General features: G+C 50.5%; 1 protein-coding gene across 2 annotated transcripts in view; it reads right to left on the reverse strand.

Moving 5' to 3' along the window:
* SDHB (succinate dehydrogenase complex iron sulfur subunit B) overlaps positions 1-7,277 on the reverse strand; it is a 31,898-nt gene extending 24,621 nt beyond the window's left edge. For both annotated transcript variants that reach the window (XM_018054683.1, XM_018054682.1), the window contains exon 1: positions 7,008-7,277. In XM_018054683.1, the coding sequence (XP_017910172.1) occupies positions 7,008-7,079 (72 nt within the window). In that variant the 5' untranslated portion in view covers positions 7,080-7,277. The remainder of the gene's footprint in view (positions 1-7,007) is intronic.

The raw sequence follows: 17,731 nt of genomic DNA on the forward strand, positions 1-17,731 counted from the left end.
TCCTAAGCTCAGTTTACCTCCCACAAAGGCCGGTCAAAAATGACCGTGGTTACGGCAATGAGCCCGCACTCGAACACCTCTAATACTTATGTATTTGCTTCCTGTCCACTTTACAAAGGGCCGAAGCTCTAAACTTGATCATGAAGATCGTCCCCAAAGAAACTGTGTTTGCTCAGAAATCATTAAAAACTCTCTCTTATCGTAAGGATGATGCAAGACAAACCAAAACAAGCGCGACTGCAATAGGCACAAGGCGGCGGCCCCGCCGAAGTTCTGACAACAGCACACTGGAGCCTCACAAGGCGGCGGCCCCGCCGAAGTTCTGAGGCACCCCAAGGTGTCGCTGATTTTTTTCCCCAAACAACGACTTTAAATTAATTTTGAGTTAAAACCATATTTTATACAACACTTGATACAGTAGGGGGGAGGCTAACAGGAACGAGGACAGAAGACACTGACATCAAAAAGAACAGAGCAGGTCGTGGCTCTGAAAGTGGAGGAGCTGTGCTCGTCTTGAGGACTGCGTAAGAGTTAATCCACAGGGTCATGGGGGAAGTGACTGGAAACACTCCCTGAAGGGAAATCTAAACATCTGTTCTGCAGGTGTTTGTTGCAGAAGTAAAAGTGAAAATAACAGCTTTCGTCATTGAGCCCTTTACCATGTGCCTGACACCATACTCAAGTATCTCTAATCTTTACATCTCTATCAGAAAAGCTTTTCCATTCTTAATTAAACAAAAAGAATAAGGTCATAAAACAAAAGAGCCAGGATTCAAACACAGGTCATCTAACCCCGAAGCCCACCCTGTAGCTGCTGTATACAGTGGTGAAAATGCAAATCCAGAACACAGCAGCTCAGAAAGAGGACCCCTTTCCCCAAACAACAGAAGATGTTTTACTCACATAATCAGCAAAACTTCAGGCAGCAGTTGGTCCAGATAGCCAAATTTGGCCTCAGAGTACAGAAGGAAGCAGGGCAAAGGCTAATAGAGTTTTGCCAAGAGAACGCACTGGCCACAGCAAACACCCTCTTCCAACAACACAAGAGAAGACTCTATACATAGACATCACCAGACGGTGAACACCGAAATCAGACTGATTATTTTCTTTGCAGCCAAAGATGGAGAAGCTCTATACAGTCAGCAAAAACAAGCCCGGGAGCTGACTGTGGCTCAGATCATGAACTTCTTATTGCCAAATTCAGACTTAAATTGAAGAAAGTGGGGAAAACCACTAGACCATTCAGGTATGACCTAAATCAAATCCCTTACGATTATACAATGGAAGTGAGAAATAGATTCAAGGGATTAGATAGAGTGTCTGAAGAACTATGGACAGAGGTTCGTGACACTGTACAGGAGACAGGGAGCAAGACCATCCCCAAGAAAAAGAAATGCAAAAAGGCAAAATGGCTGTCTGGAGAGGCCTTAAAATAGCTGGGAAAAGAAGAGAAGTGAAAAGCAAAGGAGAAAAGGAAAGACATGCTCATTTAAATGCAGAGTTTCAAAGAATAGCAAGGAGACAGAAAGCCTTCCTCAGCGATCAATGCAAAGAAATAGAGAAAAACAATAGAATGGGAAAAGACTAGAGATCTCTTCAAGAAAATTAGAGATACCAAGGGAACATTTCATGCAAAGATGGGCTCCATAAAGGACAGAAATGGTCTGGACCTAACAGAAGCAGAAGATATTAAGAAGAGGTGCCAACAATACACAAGAGAACTGTACAAAAAAGATCTTCACGACCCAGATAGTCACGATGGTGTGATCACTCACCTAGAGCCAGACATCCTGGAATGTGAAGTCAAGTGGGCCTTAGAAAGCATCACTATGAACAAAGCTAGTGGAGGTGATGGAATTCCAGTTGAGCTATTTCAAATCCTGAAAGATGATGCTGTGAAAGTGCTGCACTCAATATGCCAGCAAATTTGGAAAACTCAGCAGTGGCCACAGGACTGGAAAAGGTCAGTTTTCATTCCAATCACAAAGAAAGGCAATGCAAAAGAATGCTCAAACTACCACACAATTGCACTCATCTCACATGCTAGTAAAGTAATGCTCAAAATTCTCCAAGCCAGGCTTCAGCAATATGTGAACTGTGAACTTCTAGATGTTCAAGCTGGTTTTAGAAAAGGCAGAGGAACCAGAGATCAAAATCCCAACATCCGTTGGATCATGGAAAAAGCAAGACAGTTACAGAAAAGCATCTATTTCTACTTTGTTGACTATGCCAAAGCCTTTGTGTGGATCACAACAAACTGTGGAAAATTCTTAGAGATGGGAATACCAGACCACCTGACCTGCCTCCTGAGAAATCTGTATGCAGGTCAAGAAGCACCAGAAGTTAGAACTGAAAATGGAACAACAGACTGGTTCCAAATAGGAAAAGGAGTACGTCAAGGCTGTATATTGTCACCGTGCTTATTTAACTTATATGCAGAGTACATCATGAGAAACGCTGAGCTGGAAGAAGCATAAGCTGGAATCAAGATTGCCAGGAGAAATATCAATAACCTCAGATATGCAGATGACACCACCCTTATGGCAGAAAGTGAAGAAGAACTAAAGAGCCTCTTGATGAAAGTGAAAGAGTGAAAAAGTTGGCTGAAAACTCAACATTCAAAAAACTAAGATCATGGTATCTGGTCCCATCATTTCATGGCAAATAGACGGGGAAATAGTGGAAACAGTGACAGACTATTTTTTGGGGCACTAAAATCACTGCAGATGGTGACTGCAGCCATGAAATTAAAAGACGCTTGTTCCTGGGAAGAAAAGTTATGACCATCCTCAAAGTGAAAGTGAAGTCGCTCAGTCGTGTCCAACTCTTTGGGACCTCATGGACTGTGGTCTACCAGGTTTCTCCGTCCATGGGATCTTCCAGGCAAAAGTATTGGAGTGGGTTGCCATTTCCTTCTCCAGGGGATCTTCCCAACCCAGGGATCGAACCCGGGTGTCCCGCATTGCAGGCAGACGCTTTACCGGCTGAGCCAACAGGGAAGTCCTACCTACACAGCATATTAATAATAAAAGCAAAGACATTATTTTGCCAACAAAGGTCTGTCTAGTGAAAGGTATGATTTTTCCGGTAGTCATGTATGGATGTGAGAGTTGGACTATAAAGAAAGCTGAGCGCCGAAGAATCGATGCTATTGAACTGTGGTGTTGGAGTAGACTCTTGAGAGTCCCTTGGACTGCAAGGAGATCCAACGAGTCCATCCTAAAGGAGATCAGTCCTGGGTGTTCATTGGAAGGACTGATGTTGAAGCTTAAACTCTCAATACTTTGGCCACCTGATGTGAAGAGGCAACTCACTGGAAAAGACCCTGATGCTGGGAAAGATTGAAGGCAGGAGGAGAAAGGGATGACAGAGGATGAGATGGCTGGATGGCATCACTGACTCAATGGACATGAATCTGAGTAAACTCTGGGAGTTGCTGATGGACAGGGAGGCCTGGTGTGCTGCAGTCCACGGGGTCACAAAGAGTCGGACACGACTGAGTGACTGAACTGAAGCAACGTGAAGGATGGAGCTACCATCAGGTGAGACGGGAGGAGAAGGCTGGTGTGTGTGTCTCAGGGTTTTGGTTTTGTGCCAGCAAAGTTTATTAAACACCCATGTGGAAATTCTGAGAATATGGCTGAGTGGCCATCTGAGTCTGAAGATTTGGGGTGATGTCTTGGCTGGAGACATAAATTTAGGAGGCATCTAAAGCCGGAGTGTCTATAAAGACGAGACCTAAGGAGAGACTCCCTAGAGTTTGGGGCAATGAGAAGAAATCAGCAAGGGGAGAGAGAAAGGACTGTCAACACGAGAGGAGGACCACCTGGAGCCTGGCAGGCAGGCCAAAAACATGTTTTGAGGAGGGAGTTAACAGCATGCTTCAGGGAGCAAAGCCCCGTGAGAACTGACGTTGGAGCTAACAAAGCCACAGTGCCCGGTGGCCCTGACCCAAGTATCTCCCGTCAAGTGCTAAGGGTGAAAAGTCTGAGTGGAATAAGTTCCTGAGAAGATGTGGACAGACAACTGGTTGGTGAGTTCAGACACCTCCTGGGAAATTTTTCTATAAAGGTGAGTGGAGACCTGGGGTGGGGGCTGGACATGGCTTTTTCTGAGATGAGAAGAATACCGTGTTTGTGTGCGGCTGCTGATTGCGAGGGGAAGAGGAGAATCTCTGGAAAGCTGTCTTTCAACAAGCGATGGGGGGAGAGCAAGAGTGAAGGGTGGCTAGAGGAGCGCTGCCAGTTTTCTCACAGTAACAGGCAGAAGAGGGCAATATATGGGCAGACATGAAGAGGTGAGCAAATAGTTGAGGTTTTTTTTTTGTAGCCTACCGAGCAATTCATACTCCAAAGCCAAGAGCAAGGGCGGGGGGAGGTCCTTCAAAAGCATTTCTACCTCAATGTACAAAATTAAAGAGTGTTCAAGGCTGAGTGCACCTTTGCAGGACATCTTAGACAAGATGAAATCCAGTTTATAATTTAAGGGGAGAAGCAAGATCACCACCAACTGGGCTGAAATGGAACTGAGGATAAGAAGGGTGGATCCTCCATCATGCTGAAGGCAGCCTGTTTGTTCTCTAGGAAAGCTTCCTTAAGGGGCAGGTTTGGAGCTAGATGGAGACAGGTTTGACCCTGATGCTGGGAAAGATTGAGGGCAGGAAGAGAAGGGGACGACAGAGGATGAGATGGCTGGATGGCATCACCAACTCGATGGACATGGGTTTGGGTAGACTCTGGGAGTTGGTGATGGACAGGGAGGCCTGGCATCCCGTGGTTCATGGGGTCGCACAGTCGGACACGACTGAGCGACTGGACTGAACTGAGAGGCAGGTTTGGAGGTGGGACAGGAAGGTGAGAGATGGAGGGGAGGAAGGCAGGGAGGCCCCTGCAAGCCTGGGAAGAACAAGAGGTCAGGCTTGCTTCTGAAATGTGTGAGCGGCACTGCCGCAAATCACAGCTCTACCACTTGAGAGCTGAATGTTCTTCGGCAAATTACACAACCTTTCTGATTTTAGCTCCTCTTTTGTAAGAAGGTGGGGAGTATTAACACCTGCCTTAGAGGATTAAGTGGAAGGCCAAGCTCCTAGAATTGTTCAGAAAATAATTTCTGCTTTTCAATATTGTCAACCGTATCAGTTCCTGTTTTATTTTGATTGGCAGACAGATGCCCTAACCCTGCCAGTGCTGGGAGCAAAGATACACAAATAGAAGTAGGCAGTAACTGCCCTCAAGGAATACATAGTCTAGACGAGAAAACGAAGCAACATCACAGGCAACAATACATTACAGTTAAATACTTACAGGCAGAACTGTGGTTCGGTGGTGCAAACTAAAGTATAAAGGGAATTCAGAAGAGAAATCCCACCATGTTCTAGACCCCTAGAATCTGAATAAGCCCAAACGTAATACACCACACTCATTAGTTTTCAGGTGGCTTTTGAGGGTATGAATGCATATTCCTAGAAAACGGTAAGCGAGAGGGTGGAATCTTCTATTCTCTGCCCTCAGGGCCCTAGGATGGCCTCACCAGGAATTACAACACTGACCTATGAAACCAGCCCTCTCTATAATTCATTCTTGGAAGAGGGACCTGAGCTTTAGAACTCACTCTCATTGGCGGGGCTCTCACAACTTGACTGCTTGCTCAGCAACTATAAAAGGAACTGGTAAACAAGGTCATTATCAATCACCAATTTAATGCTCAGAGGGCACCAGCTTGAGGCTCTGGTAGGCAGGCCTCACTCCCATCCCTGCTTCTCAGAATGACTGTAAAATGACTTGTCCAAGTTCACGGACAGCATATTGGAAAGAATTAGCATTAGAAGATGGGCCATAGGCACCGCGTTGTAAAACCACAGCAATTCCTTAATACTAGATGTATTTTCACATGAGTGCAAGAAGAGGAGAGAGACGAATATATGTTGTACACCTATCACGTGTCTTGATCTGTGCTACGAGTTTTCCACACATTATGTTCAAAACAGTGAGTTTAAGCCCTAGATCAACTGGTTCTTGGCTGTGATATTTTGGGCAAGTGAAAAAAAATCTTTTGGGGCAGGGGGCTCAGTTTTCAAAGGAAGAAAATGGCAACCCACTCAAGTGCTCTTGCTTGGAGAATCCCAGGGACAGAGGAGCCTGGTGGGCTGCTGTCTATGGGGTCGCACAGAGTCGGACACGACTGAAGCGACTTAGCAGCTGCACCAGTTTTCAAATCTCTAAAAAGGAGGTTAGAATTCCTGCTCACCCACCTCACGGGACTTTTTTCCCAGAGGGAAAGGATTCGAAAGCGATGTGTAAAGCCTTAGTCTTGGATGTACACAGACTGCGATGGCAGTTTCCCTTCCCCTTCTCCATGTTCCCATTTTCCTGACAATACAAGGGATGTGGAGAAAAACTATCAACGCACCCTGAACGATACGAATAGGAGCAGCGCCAACCTCCAGATCCGATCCGGGGCCAACCTGTGAGGTCGGTACTGCGACACCGAGGAGACCACGGTGTTTCGCGGGCGCCCGGGTCCCCCCGGGGGCTGAGCGGACCCCCCGCCTCGCCCTTCTCCTGCGCTTTCCGTCCTGCCCGAGTTCCCAACCGTGCGCCCGGCAGGGCTGCCTCCCCGGCCCTGCCCTTCACGGCCCGGCGGGTCTGTCTGTCCCAGGGGTGACGGTGTGCGGGCGGCACAAGGACCTGGCGTCCGAACGCTCGGATTCGCGCTCCGCTTGCACCAGGCAGTCGTCACCCGCTCGCCATGTGACCTTGGACGGTCCAGGCGCCCTCCCTATCCTTTTCCCCCCTGTGTCTAAAAGTGCCCCTCCGCCCTGACCACCTCGCAGGTGGCGGGGAGGAGCAGCAAGAAACCGGCATCAGGACGCCGCGCGGCGGGAGCGGGTCGCGCTCCTCCCCGGGCCCGCGCCGCCGCCCCTCAACCTCCGCCGCCGCCCCCTCGCGTGCAGGCCGTCTCCGCGACCTTCAAGCCAGCGCTGACCCCCGCCCCGCGCCGCGGCGCACCTGCAGGCGGGCCCCGCCGAGGGCGGCGGCCGGGAACCCGCGCCTCAAGGAGAGAGCGACCACCGCCGCCATCTTGGCTCCTGACGTCGAGCCCCGCCCCTCGAGCCCGAGGTCGCGCTCCGCCGGCGTCCCGCCGAGCACCGCGGCGCGGCGCCAGGGCCCACCGAGGCCCCGCGAGCTGCGCAGGCGCCGCCGAGTGGGCGGGGCTTCCGGCCCCCGAGGGGGCGGAGGGAAGGCGGGGGAACCAACGCGAGCGCCGCAGGGCCAAGGGCCGGCGCAGGCCCACTCGGCTTCCCGGGGTGGAAGGTGACCTTCCCAGAGGAAGGGGGCGGGGCTTTAGGGTGGGCCGCGGGAAGGGGCGGGGCTACGTGCGCGAGGGGCGGGGCCGTCCGATCCAAGTCCTGTCCCGGTTTTAACCCCTTCTTTCTGATCACTTTAGTTCAGTTCGGTCGCTCAGTCGTGTCCAGTTCTTTGCGACCCCATGGACTGCAGCACGCCAGGCCTCCCTGTCCATCACCAACTCCTGGAATTTACTCAAACTCATGTCCATCTAGTTGGTGATGCCATCCATCCATCTCATCCTCTGTCGTCCCCTCTTCTCCCGCTTTCAATCTTTCCCAGCATCAGCGTCTTTTCAAATGAGTCAGTTCTTCGCATCAGGTGGCCAAAGGATTGCAGTGTCGGCTCAGCATCAGTCCTTCCAATGAATACTCAGGACTGATTTCCTTTAGGATGGACTGTTTGGATCTCCTTGCAGCCCAAGGGACTCTCGAGAGTCTTCTCCAGCACTGCAGTTCTTTCTTGTAAAGTTTATCAATCATAACACCGTCTGAGTCATTTCTGTGAGACACAGTGCAGTTTGCCTGAGACTTTCCAGGTTTCAGCACTCCTGGGTTCCGAGAAACTCCTCGTGCCTGCTAAGTCGCTCAGTCCTGTGTGACTCTTTGTGACCCTGTGGACTGTGGCGTGCCAGGCTCCTCTGTCCATGGGATTCTCCAGGCAAGAATACTGGAGTAGGTGCCATTTCCTCCTCCAGGGGATCAGTTCCAGGCAAATCAGGAGAGCTGATGAATGAACCAAGGGGACTTAAGGACGGTGGGCAAAGGTGTAATTTATTCACTCATTATTCATTTTTTCGTCATTTGTTCAAAAATATGTATGGGGCGCCTACTATGTGCCAGGCGCTAGGATGCTACAATGAGTGAGCGAGCCAGGTGAGGTTGTGCCCTCACTGATTTTACTTTCAAATCGGCAAGTAACTGGACAATTGCAATACAGTCAGCTCTGCTCTGTAAAAGTGGGCCACGAGGGACACCGGCCCTCCACAGTTTAGTCATCTAGTGTCAGCAACCATTATTTGAACTCCTGCTCTGTACCGTGCGCTATGATCTATCATCTTAATCTACTTTTGTTGTAACTTTTTTGCTGGCGTAGCGTTGCTTCAGACGCTGTGTTAGTCTCTGCTGTGTAGCAAAGTGAATCGGCTGTGCGTGTATGTATGTTCACTCTTTCAGATTTCTTTCCTGGTTAGGTCACCAGAGAGAGTCTCCTGTGCTGTACAACAGGCTGTGCGAGTGTGTTTTGAGTTCCGTTCCAGTTGCCTCAGCGGCCTTTCCAGACCCCTGTCCCATTTCAGACCTGGGACCTGGGACCCTTTGCTGCAGCGTTTGCATGGAGACAAACACCTTCTGGAGCAATAGAATACAAAGAATTGTCCAGGCAAGAATACTGGCGTGGGTTGCCATTTTCTCCTCCAGGGGATATTCCTGACTCAGGGATCCGGAACTGGGTCTCCTGCATGGCAGGCAGATTGTTTACCAACTGAGCTACCAGGGAAGCCCCAAAGAAACTGTACGGGACTAAAAATGACTCCATGCATGCTGCAGTTGGGGCAAATTATGGACAACATGATACAAAAAGACCAAAAACCCAACTGCCACTCCTGCGGAGCAATACCAGGGTATTGGGAGCAACAGCAGGGTTCCGTGCGTGCCCCTGCACATAACACCGCCAAAGGGTGGGCAGACCACCTGAGCCACCCCCCTGGGCACACCTGTGCCCTCTCCACTGGTAAGGAACCAGCTCAGCGAACCCTGCCCTCCGACCCCTCCCCCACCAGGAGTGAGCAAGGCTCGCCGGGTCTCACTCTGTCACTTGCTCTCACTCCGCCTGCTGCGGCAGGATCCCCAGTAACGCCTTGCCTGAACTTCTTGTCTGGCCTCTTGTCAATTTCTGTACCGGTTCCAGTGGCTTGATTACGCTGGGCAGGTGTGGCCTGTGTCCTCCAAGTCCCTTGGTCTCGTCAGTCACCTCTGGCAGTCTATGTGCGTAGCTAACTTTACAGGTACCTGTGTTTCCCAGAATAATTCCTTCCTTCTCTGCCTACTTGTTTTTTGACACATGAAAGCCACCTTTTTAAAACACGGGCTTCCCTTGTGGCTCAGCTGGTGAAGAATCTGCCTGCAATGTGGGAGACCTGGGCTCGATCCCCTGGAGAAGGGAAAGGCTACCCACTGCAGTATTCTGGCCTGGAGAATTCCATGGACTGTAGAGACCGTGGGGTTGCTTAAGAGTCGGACATGACTGAGCAACGTTCACATTTCACTTTTTAAAACCCTGACGGAGCTCCCTGGTGGCCTAGTGGTCAGGATTTGGTACTTTCACCACAGAGGCTGAGCTTCAGCCCCTGTCGCCGCGGAGGCCGGCCTCGGCCCCTGGTCAGGGAGCTGAAATCCTGCAAGCTGCATGGTGCTGCCAAAAGAAAAAAAAATTGAAGTTTTAGTTTATTATATAAGTTTCGGTGTATGATTCACAAAATCTAAAGGTTAGGTTTCATTTACAGTTATTATAAAATATTGGGTATGTTCCCTCTGCTGCACTACATATCTTATGTTTTTCACTTAGTAGTTCGTACCTCTTAATCCCTTACCCTTGTGAAAGGCACCATTTTATAGGCTTTGGCTTCCTCGTTCGCATAATTTAAATGCTACTGGAGAAATTAAGATGGTCAAATGAATTGGTGGATGAGGCTTAGTTTGTGGAGTCCTGGGCTTCCCGGGCGGTGCTAGTGGTAAAGAACTCGCCTGCCAATTCGGGAGATGTAAGAGACGTGAGTTCAATCCCTGGGTCAGGAAGATCCCCTGGAGGCGGGCACGGCAATCCATCCCACTATTCTTGCCTGGAGAATCTCATGGACAGAGGAGCCTGGCAGGCTGTGGTCCATAGGGTTGCAAAAAGTCAGATACAACTGAAGCCACTTAGCAGAGCAGCTCAGGCTAGAACTACCACACGGCCTCATTAGAGGAGGCGTGTAGTGAGGTCACAAGGAATAACCGGGACCCCTGGTCTAACCTTGACTCTTACCCTGGAGGCTGCGTGACCTTGGACTAGTCTTCCCGCCCCCATCTCTGGCCTCCCTTGCCTGTATCATCGGCGTGTTGGGCAAGCTGATTTAGGATTCTGTGAGTCACATGGCTGCCTCGGGGGGCTGCTTTGAGGAGCTGGCCTAGGGTAACAGGTGACAGGGCTGAGGTCACTTTGACTTTTCACTGGGGCTGACCCAGCATTGAAATAGAACTCCTCCATGTCTGTCCCAAGGGGCTGCCCAAATTGGATGCAATTGTGGAAAGACTGTCACTTTCCCTTGAAGTCTTCCTAGCTGCCTTACCTTCTGAGACGAAGGAAGAGTGACCTCTCCCTCCTAGGGATATGTTTCTAGGAAACTGACCCTATAGGCATTTTTAGGTTCTCTCATCTCGAATGCAGATGCTACTCCTAGGTTAGCGACTACCCTTTTGCTTTGTCCAGGTCACCTTGGACAGAGCAGTCTGAGGCCAACGGCAGTGAGACCTTGATTTATGGAGGGGCTCTTGGTGCCAATGGACCCACGTGCCCTGCAGTCACATCATTCCTGGGCTTCATAGGGATTTGGGGAGCTCAAATTTATGGAGAAATAAATTCCTGGGTGGCTGTACCTCCGCCCTGAACTTTAGGATTCCAGAGAGGCACAGCTGCAGGAGAGATTTTCATGGCCTGCTCCTGACGTATCTTCCGAAGGTGTGTTTGTTATAAGACCCAAAGTTTCTTGGCCTGTTTCCATTTGTCTAGCTAGTGAAGTATTGCTTTTCGCCAGTCAGCTAGATGCTTTATGCTTATCCTGAATCTTATCACTCACAAATATGTTTACATAAGCAGTCTCCTTTCCTCCTCATAACAACCCTTTGGGGTTGGCATGACTAACTCCAGTTTACAGACTTTAGTCTTTGGATAATGAAAAAGCTTGAGCAATCTTGGGTGTGAATCTTGCTTTAGGACCTCTTTCTTCTCCAAGGGCTAAAAATTAAAAATTTAAACCGAGAAGCCTAGAATCAATTGTCTTTTGTAAACTCAACTATATTTTGAGTGTCCTGTGATTTAGAACAACCTGACTGCCCACCCCGCCAGGCAGAGGCTCAGGCAGGTTGGATTTAGCGGGGAAAAGCTTGATGATTTTACCGCCTGGGAGATCTGTCTGCCTCAGAGAGAACCTCACTTCACCCCAGTAGACCCCTGTGGTGGGACTCAGGGGTCTTCTCATCGAAAATTCAGGGTTTTCTTTGCCTTTGACCGATCGGCCTTTGTCTTCCGTCTGTCTGGAGGATGCTTTCCCATTTCCAGCCATCTTCCGAACATCTCCATGGGGGTCCAGTGGCCGCCGAGACGGCCCTCTCCTGCCTCATCCCTCTGATAAAACCAGCTCTGTCCCCTCCTTGCCCCTCGCCTCCACGTCTTCGCTCACATCTGTGCTGGGATCGGAGTGATTGTTCTTCCTTTTCCACGTGGCCAGTTTAAGGTTCAGCTTCAGCTGTCTCCTCTCTAGGAAATCACCTCTCCACCACCCCCGTCAAAGCATCCCTTGCATCTGCCATCCAGGCACATCACTCCTGGTTTCACAATTACCCCCTTAGATGTCTGTCTCCCCAAACTGTGGGCATCTTGAGGGCCTGGATCTTTCCCTTTTTTTTCTTTGTAGCACTGATTGCTATCTGCAAGTTTGTTTTTAATTCTTTTGAATATATTTTTCATCTCAGCTTCTCATGCCAGGGGTCAAGAACCACGTCTTTCTTGTTCACTGTTCTCTGTCCCCAGAGTCTGGCACAGTGGCTGGTACCCAAATGGTGGCCAGTAAGCACTTAGTGAATGAACAAATTTGTCTTTGTTTCTGAAGTGCCTGGCTTGGGACCTAGGGCACAGTAGGTATATAGTCGATATTGGTTGAATGGAATAAATAAAAACAGCATGAGCTGTTCCTGTTCTTCATAGAAGGTGGAAAGAGAGGCTGGGGTTGAGGGTGGGTGGCTGGGGGAGGAGGGAGCCCCCCGGAGACCTAGGCAGCTTTTATCTCTGGGGCAGGACTCGGGCAAAGTGAGTGCATGGCATTTAAGGTGGTAAAACAAAACAACTCAGTCATTAAGATATATTTTAATGCACTATTAAAAATGCCAAAATGTCATGACTGAAACATCAACATGTTAAGTGCAGACAGCGTTCTTCAAGAAAAACCAGTAACTGAGTCAGTCAAGGGAGCTGGGAGCGGTTCACCCTGGCTCCTTTTTGCCCTGGTGAAGACCAGAACCCACGCTTTCTCGACTTATTTTCAGTAACGTCTCCATCGTGTCTTAGTCTTGCTGACCCCTGTTTGTTTCCTTGTGGTTAGCATCAGAGAACTTTTAGGATGCATCAAGGCGGTTGGGTGCTTTTTCAGGGGCCAGGGTGAAGGAAGGAGTGGGCCTGGGTGGGCAGGAATGGGGGCAGAAAGTGGTGGTGGCCATCACAGCCCAGGCCTTCAGCTGGACCAGCTGTCTCGTCTACAGGGGTCTGCTGGGTCCCCGGGGACGGCAGGACAGCCTTACAGAGAGGCTGGGGGCTGAGATGGTAGGAGAGTGTTGCCGTCATTCCCTTCAGCTGAGGAAGGGGTCCCTCCCGCGGAGCCCCGCGAGCAGGTCTGCCACCACTGAGATTTGCAAACATCTGGGCTCCTCCAAGTATACCCCAGCTCTCTGCCCGGGCTCTTTTTCTTCCAGGAAGCAGCTTGATTTGTCACTGTGGGGCTATGAGGAGAAGAAGAGGCAAAAACTGTCCCCCAGAAGTGGAACAGACGTAGCAGGGAAAACAAAATGCCATCGGGGGGACTTCCCCAGCGGTCCAGTGGTTCAGGACCTGCCTTTCAGTGCGGGGGATGCGGAGCCACCTCTTGTTGGGGGACTGAGATCCCAGGCGCCCGGAGCAGCTAAGCCTGAGCGCCGCAACTGCTGAGCCCGCGCGCCGCAGCGGAGACTCAACGCAGACAGGCAGACGACTAAAAATTTAAAAATAAAGTTAGAAAGGATTATGATTCGCTGAAGGCTCAGATGATGGTTAACGTTAAAGAAAATGCTATTGGCCACCTGGCCCTGGTCTCCGGCCCCTGCCCCTGCCTGCCTGCGCTTACTCTCCGAGGAGCCCTTCTCTCTCCGCCAGCTCACTCAGGGGTCATCCTCACTGCCGCTGAGGATGCCAGGGACGGCGATGAGGGGGCTGCTGCTGCCGCCGCTGCTGACCGTCGCTGCTGCAGAGGACACGGACCTTTATAGAGCAGTTCAGGTGCGTTCTCTCTCTTTGATCATGAAGTAGGGATTTTTTGTCCTAAACAGTTGAGGCAGCTGAATCCCAGAGAGGGTCACCAACTCACCCTGAGTCATACAGCTGGGAGGCGAGCACAGTTGTTGGGAGCTGGGTGGGCTGTGGACGTGCCCCCGCGGCCCTCGGGAGCCCAGCGGTTGCAGCCCTCTGATTGACCTGCAGAGGGCGCTCTTGTCACACAGGCCGGCCCCGGGCTCCCCCCAGCCCCTTCCAGTCTGCCCTTAGAAAGGGCTCATCTCAGCCCTCTTCCCTTCAACCCTCACGGTGTAATTAGCCTTCTCAGAATATTCTCTCTGAGTGGGATGGGGACAATCATATGCTACAGACTTCTCCAGTTTCATGAGCAGACTCTACGGAACTCCCGGAGCAAAAGTCACAGCCACCCCCACTCCAGATGGGGCTGTTTTGCACAGCTGAAGTCAGCTCAGCTGCTGGACTTAGCAAGTGGCCCGAGGGCTTCTGGGGACTGTCACGTTGTGGGGTCCTGCTGCACCACACGTGTGCACGCGCACGGGCACACACGCGCACAGGCACACACACGCACAGGCGCGCGCACACAATGAGAGCTCGTTCACTCTGCTACCTCGGTCTGGCTCTCATCTGCCTGCCATATCACCAGCATACTCTCAGATTAGCCGTGAACTTGATCCTCTGGATGTGTGTGCCTGCGTGCTTTTTAAACGTGGTATATGATGAAACTCCCTTTCCAGCTGATTCTGAATTTTGAACACCCCTCACGTGGCGCAGAGACAGCGCCGAGTAATTGAAACGCAAAGGAGGAGCGGTGATGAACCGGGGTTTGCTGTGGCTGAAGACCGGCTCGCTGAAAGCAGATCGAGTCGGGAGAGCGCAGAATGTCAAACGCAAGTCGAGCGAATCCCTGGCCGTCCAGTGGTTAAGACTCTGCTCCCGATGCAGGGGTGTGGGCTTGGTCCCTGGTGGTGGAGCTGCCCACATGCTGTGCGATGTGGCCAGAAAAAAGAAAAGGCAAGAAAAGCAGGAAGGCCGCCGGTGACATGGTCATGTGTGAGGCCTTTGGGAGATTCAGCTCCTGTTGTGTCAGGCATCACTATGTGACCTTCAGCAGGTCACCTGACCTCTCTGTGCAGTCGTTTCCTATAGTGCAAAATGGGGGTAAGAATAATACTCTCCTCTCAGGGCGGAGAGTAAGTGAATTAGTACCAGTAAGGAGCCATCAGTCTTAAACTGGTGGGGCAGAAAAAAGTAAAAGGGAACTGGGAATTATTAGGGGGAAGACATTGCTAGTCAGGATGGGAAGATTTCAGCATAAACAAGATGCCAAGGGTTTTAGGCAGCTTTAAAAATATTTTTAAATACCTGTGTAGTTAAATTCTCACTATGTAAGAATTTCAAGCAACATGAAGTTTCAATCCCCTCTGCCACACTTCTTTTTCCCAAAAGTGAAGACGATTGTCAGTTTCACGTGATTGCTCCCATATCTTTTCCTTTGCATGTGTATACACATGTATGTTTCTACAGAAATCATGGCTTTGCTTGACTTTGAAGAAACATATCTATGTGTTTATTTTTGCCTGGGCTTGGTCTTCGTTGCTGTGTATGCACTTTCTCCAGATGTGGCGAGCGGCAACCACTGTCCAGTCATGGTGTGCGGGCTGCTCACTGCCGTGGCTCCATCTTTGCTCCTTTTTTCCTTTTGCAGAACACGGCCTCTAGGTCGCGTGGCTGAGGCGCCCAGGCTTACCTGCCGTGCGGCACGTCGGATCTTAGTTCCAGACCAGGGATCAATCCTGTGTCCCCTGCGTTGGCAGGTGGATACTCAACCCCTGGGCCACCACGAAAGTCCCAGACCTTTTTTTTTTTAAATACCAACATCAAGTGTTCTGTCTTGGAGCTCTTTCCTTGTTAGTACGCATAGTACTCATTTTAAGTGCTGCGAAATATGTAAATGTGGGGATGTACAATGGTTTAATCATTCCTCAGGAAGTTTCTTAATAGCAACGAAGATATATATGTTACTGTATTCTTCATGGAATACAGAATCGGTCTAGTGACCGCAGCTGCCCCAAAGCTTCAGGGGGCTCCCATCGCTCAAAGCCTAGTATTTCCAGGGTGACTTCAGTCTACATCTCGGCCGTTCTCTGTGATCACCGCTTCTTAACCTGTCATCCCTCCACCTTTGTGTTCCTGTTCAGCTTGGCGGCCTCCCCTTCCTGCCCTGCCCAGTCATTCCTCCCTACAATCACGGATTCAGCTCAGGTGAGTGTCAGGGCTGCCCTCGGTCACTCCCCCAGTTGGAAATGATTGTGAGTGAGTGCGAGTGTGTATGTGTGTGTGAGAGTGTGAGTGTGAGTGTGTGTGTGTGAGTGTGTGTGTGTGTGAGAGTGTGTCTGTGAGTGTGACTGTGTGTGACTGTGTCTGTTGTGTGACTGTGTGTGTGTCTGAGTGTGTGTGAGTGTGAGTGTGTGTGAGTGTGTGTGAGTGTGTGTGAGTGAGAGTGTGTGTGTGAGAGTGTGTGAGTGTGTGTGAGCGTGAGTGTGTGTGTGAGTGTGTGAGTGTGTGTGAGTGTGATTGTGTGTGTGTGAGTGTGATTGTGTGTGTGTGAGTGTGTGTGTGTGAGTGTGAGTGTGTGTGTGTGTGAGTGTGAGTGTGTGTGAGTGTGTGAGTGAGTGTGAGTGTGTGAGTGTGAGTGTGTGAGTGTGTGTGTGTGAGTGTGTGTGTGTGTGATTCCGCAGCCTTTGCGCCTTGGTCATTCCTCCATTCAGCAAGTACCTATCACGTGTCTACTTTACCATTTGTCTCTTTGCTCTGCTGTCTCCGCTGACTCTGTCAGCTCCCTGAGGGATGAGATCATGTCTCAGACACAGGGTTTCCAGGGGGAACAGACATTCTGGTTTGCTCAGCATGGTTCCAATTTTCGCCTGTTAAACTGGTAGGACTATTATGTTGTTGTTGTTCAGTGGCTACCTCGTGTGTAATTCTTTGCCACCCCGCAGACTGCAGCCCACCAGCCTCCTCTTTCCTCCGCTGTCTCCTGGAATTTGCTCAAATCCATGTCCACTGAGTCAGCAATGCTATCTAACCATCTCATCCTCTGCCGCCCCCTTCTCCTTTTGCCTTCAGTCTTTCCCAGCACCAGGGTCTTTTCCAATGAGTCCACTCTTTGAATCAGGCAGTCAAAGTATTGGAGCTTCAGCTTCAGCCACAGATCTCCCAGTGAATACTCAGGATTGACTGGTTTGATCTCCTTTCAGTCCAAGGGATTCTCAAGCGTCTTCTCCAGCACCCCAGTTTGAAAGCCTCAATTCTTCAGCGCGTGGTACTCTTTACGGTCCAGCTGTCATTCTGGTTTAGGTGAAAATCGTCTGGTCACTCTAGTCTACACACACTGGATGCATACGGTCAACAGCAACAAAGAAATGAAAGAGTGGGTGAATGGGTACAGTTTGTTTTCCGTGATGTTGAGGTGCCGCTCGGCCGAGTGGAAGACTCGAGAGCACGTTCTCTATCGTCAGTCTCCCAGCTGTCATTGCGACCCCGTGGACCGCAGCGCCAGGCCTCTCTGTCCCTCCCCATCTCCCAGAGTTTGCCCAAGTTCATGTCCATTGCATCGGTGATGCCGTCCAACCATCTCATCCTCTTACGCCCTCTTCTCCTTCTGCCCTTGATCTTTCCCAGCATCAGGGGCTTTTCCGCTGAGTCAGCTGCTTCCATCAGCTGATCAAAATGTTAGAGTTTCAGCTTCAGCATCGTCCTTCCAACGAGTATGCAGGGTTGATTTCCCTTAAGATTGACCGGTTGGATCTCCTTGCAGTCCAAGGGACTCTCAGGAGTCGTTTCCAGCACCACAGTCCAAAGGCATCAGTTCTTCGGTGCTCTCCCAACTGTATGTGACCACTGGGAAGACCGTGGCCTTGACGACATGGGCCATGACCCATCCTGTGTTATATAGAGGTTGTTTCACCCCCGACTCTACTGTCTTTGAAGGGGTTCTGTTGTTGTCCAGTCGCTCAGTCGTGTCCAACTCTTTGCCACCCCATGCACTGCAGCACGCCAGGCTTCCCTGTCCATCACCAGCTCCCGGA

This window comes from Capra hircus, chromosome 2, assembly GCF_001704415.2.
Source record: "Capra hircus breed San Clemente chromosome 2, ASM170441v1, whole genome shotgun sequence".
NCBI lineage: Eukaryota > Metazoa > Chordata > Mammalia > Artiodactyla > Bovidae > Capra > Capra hircus.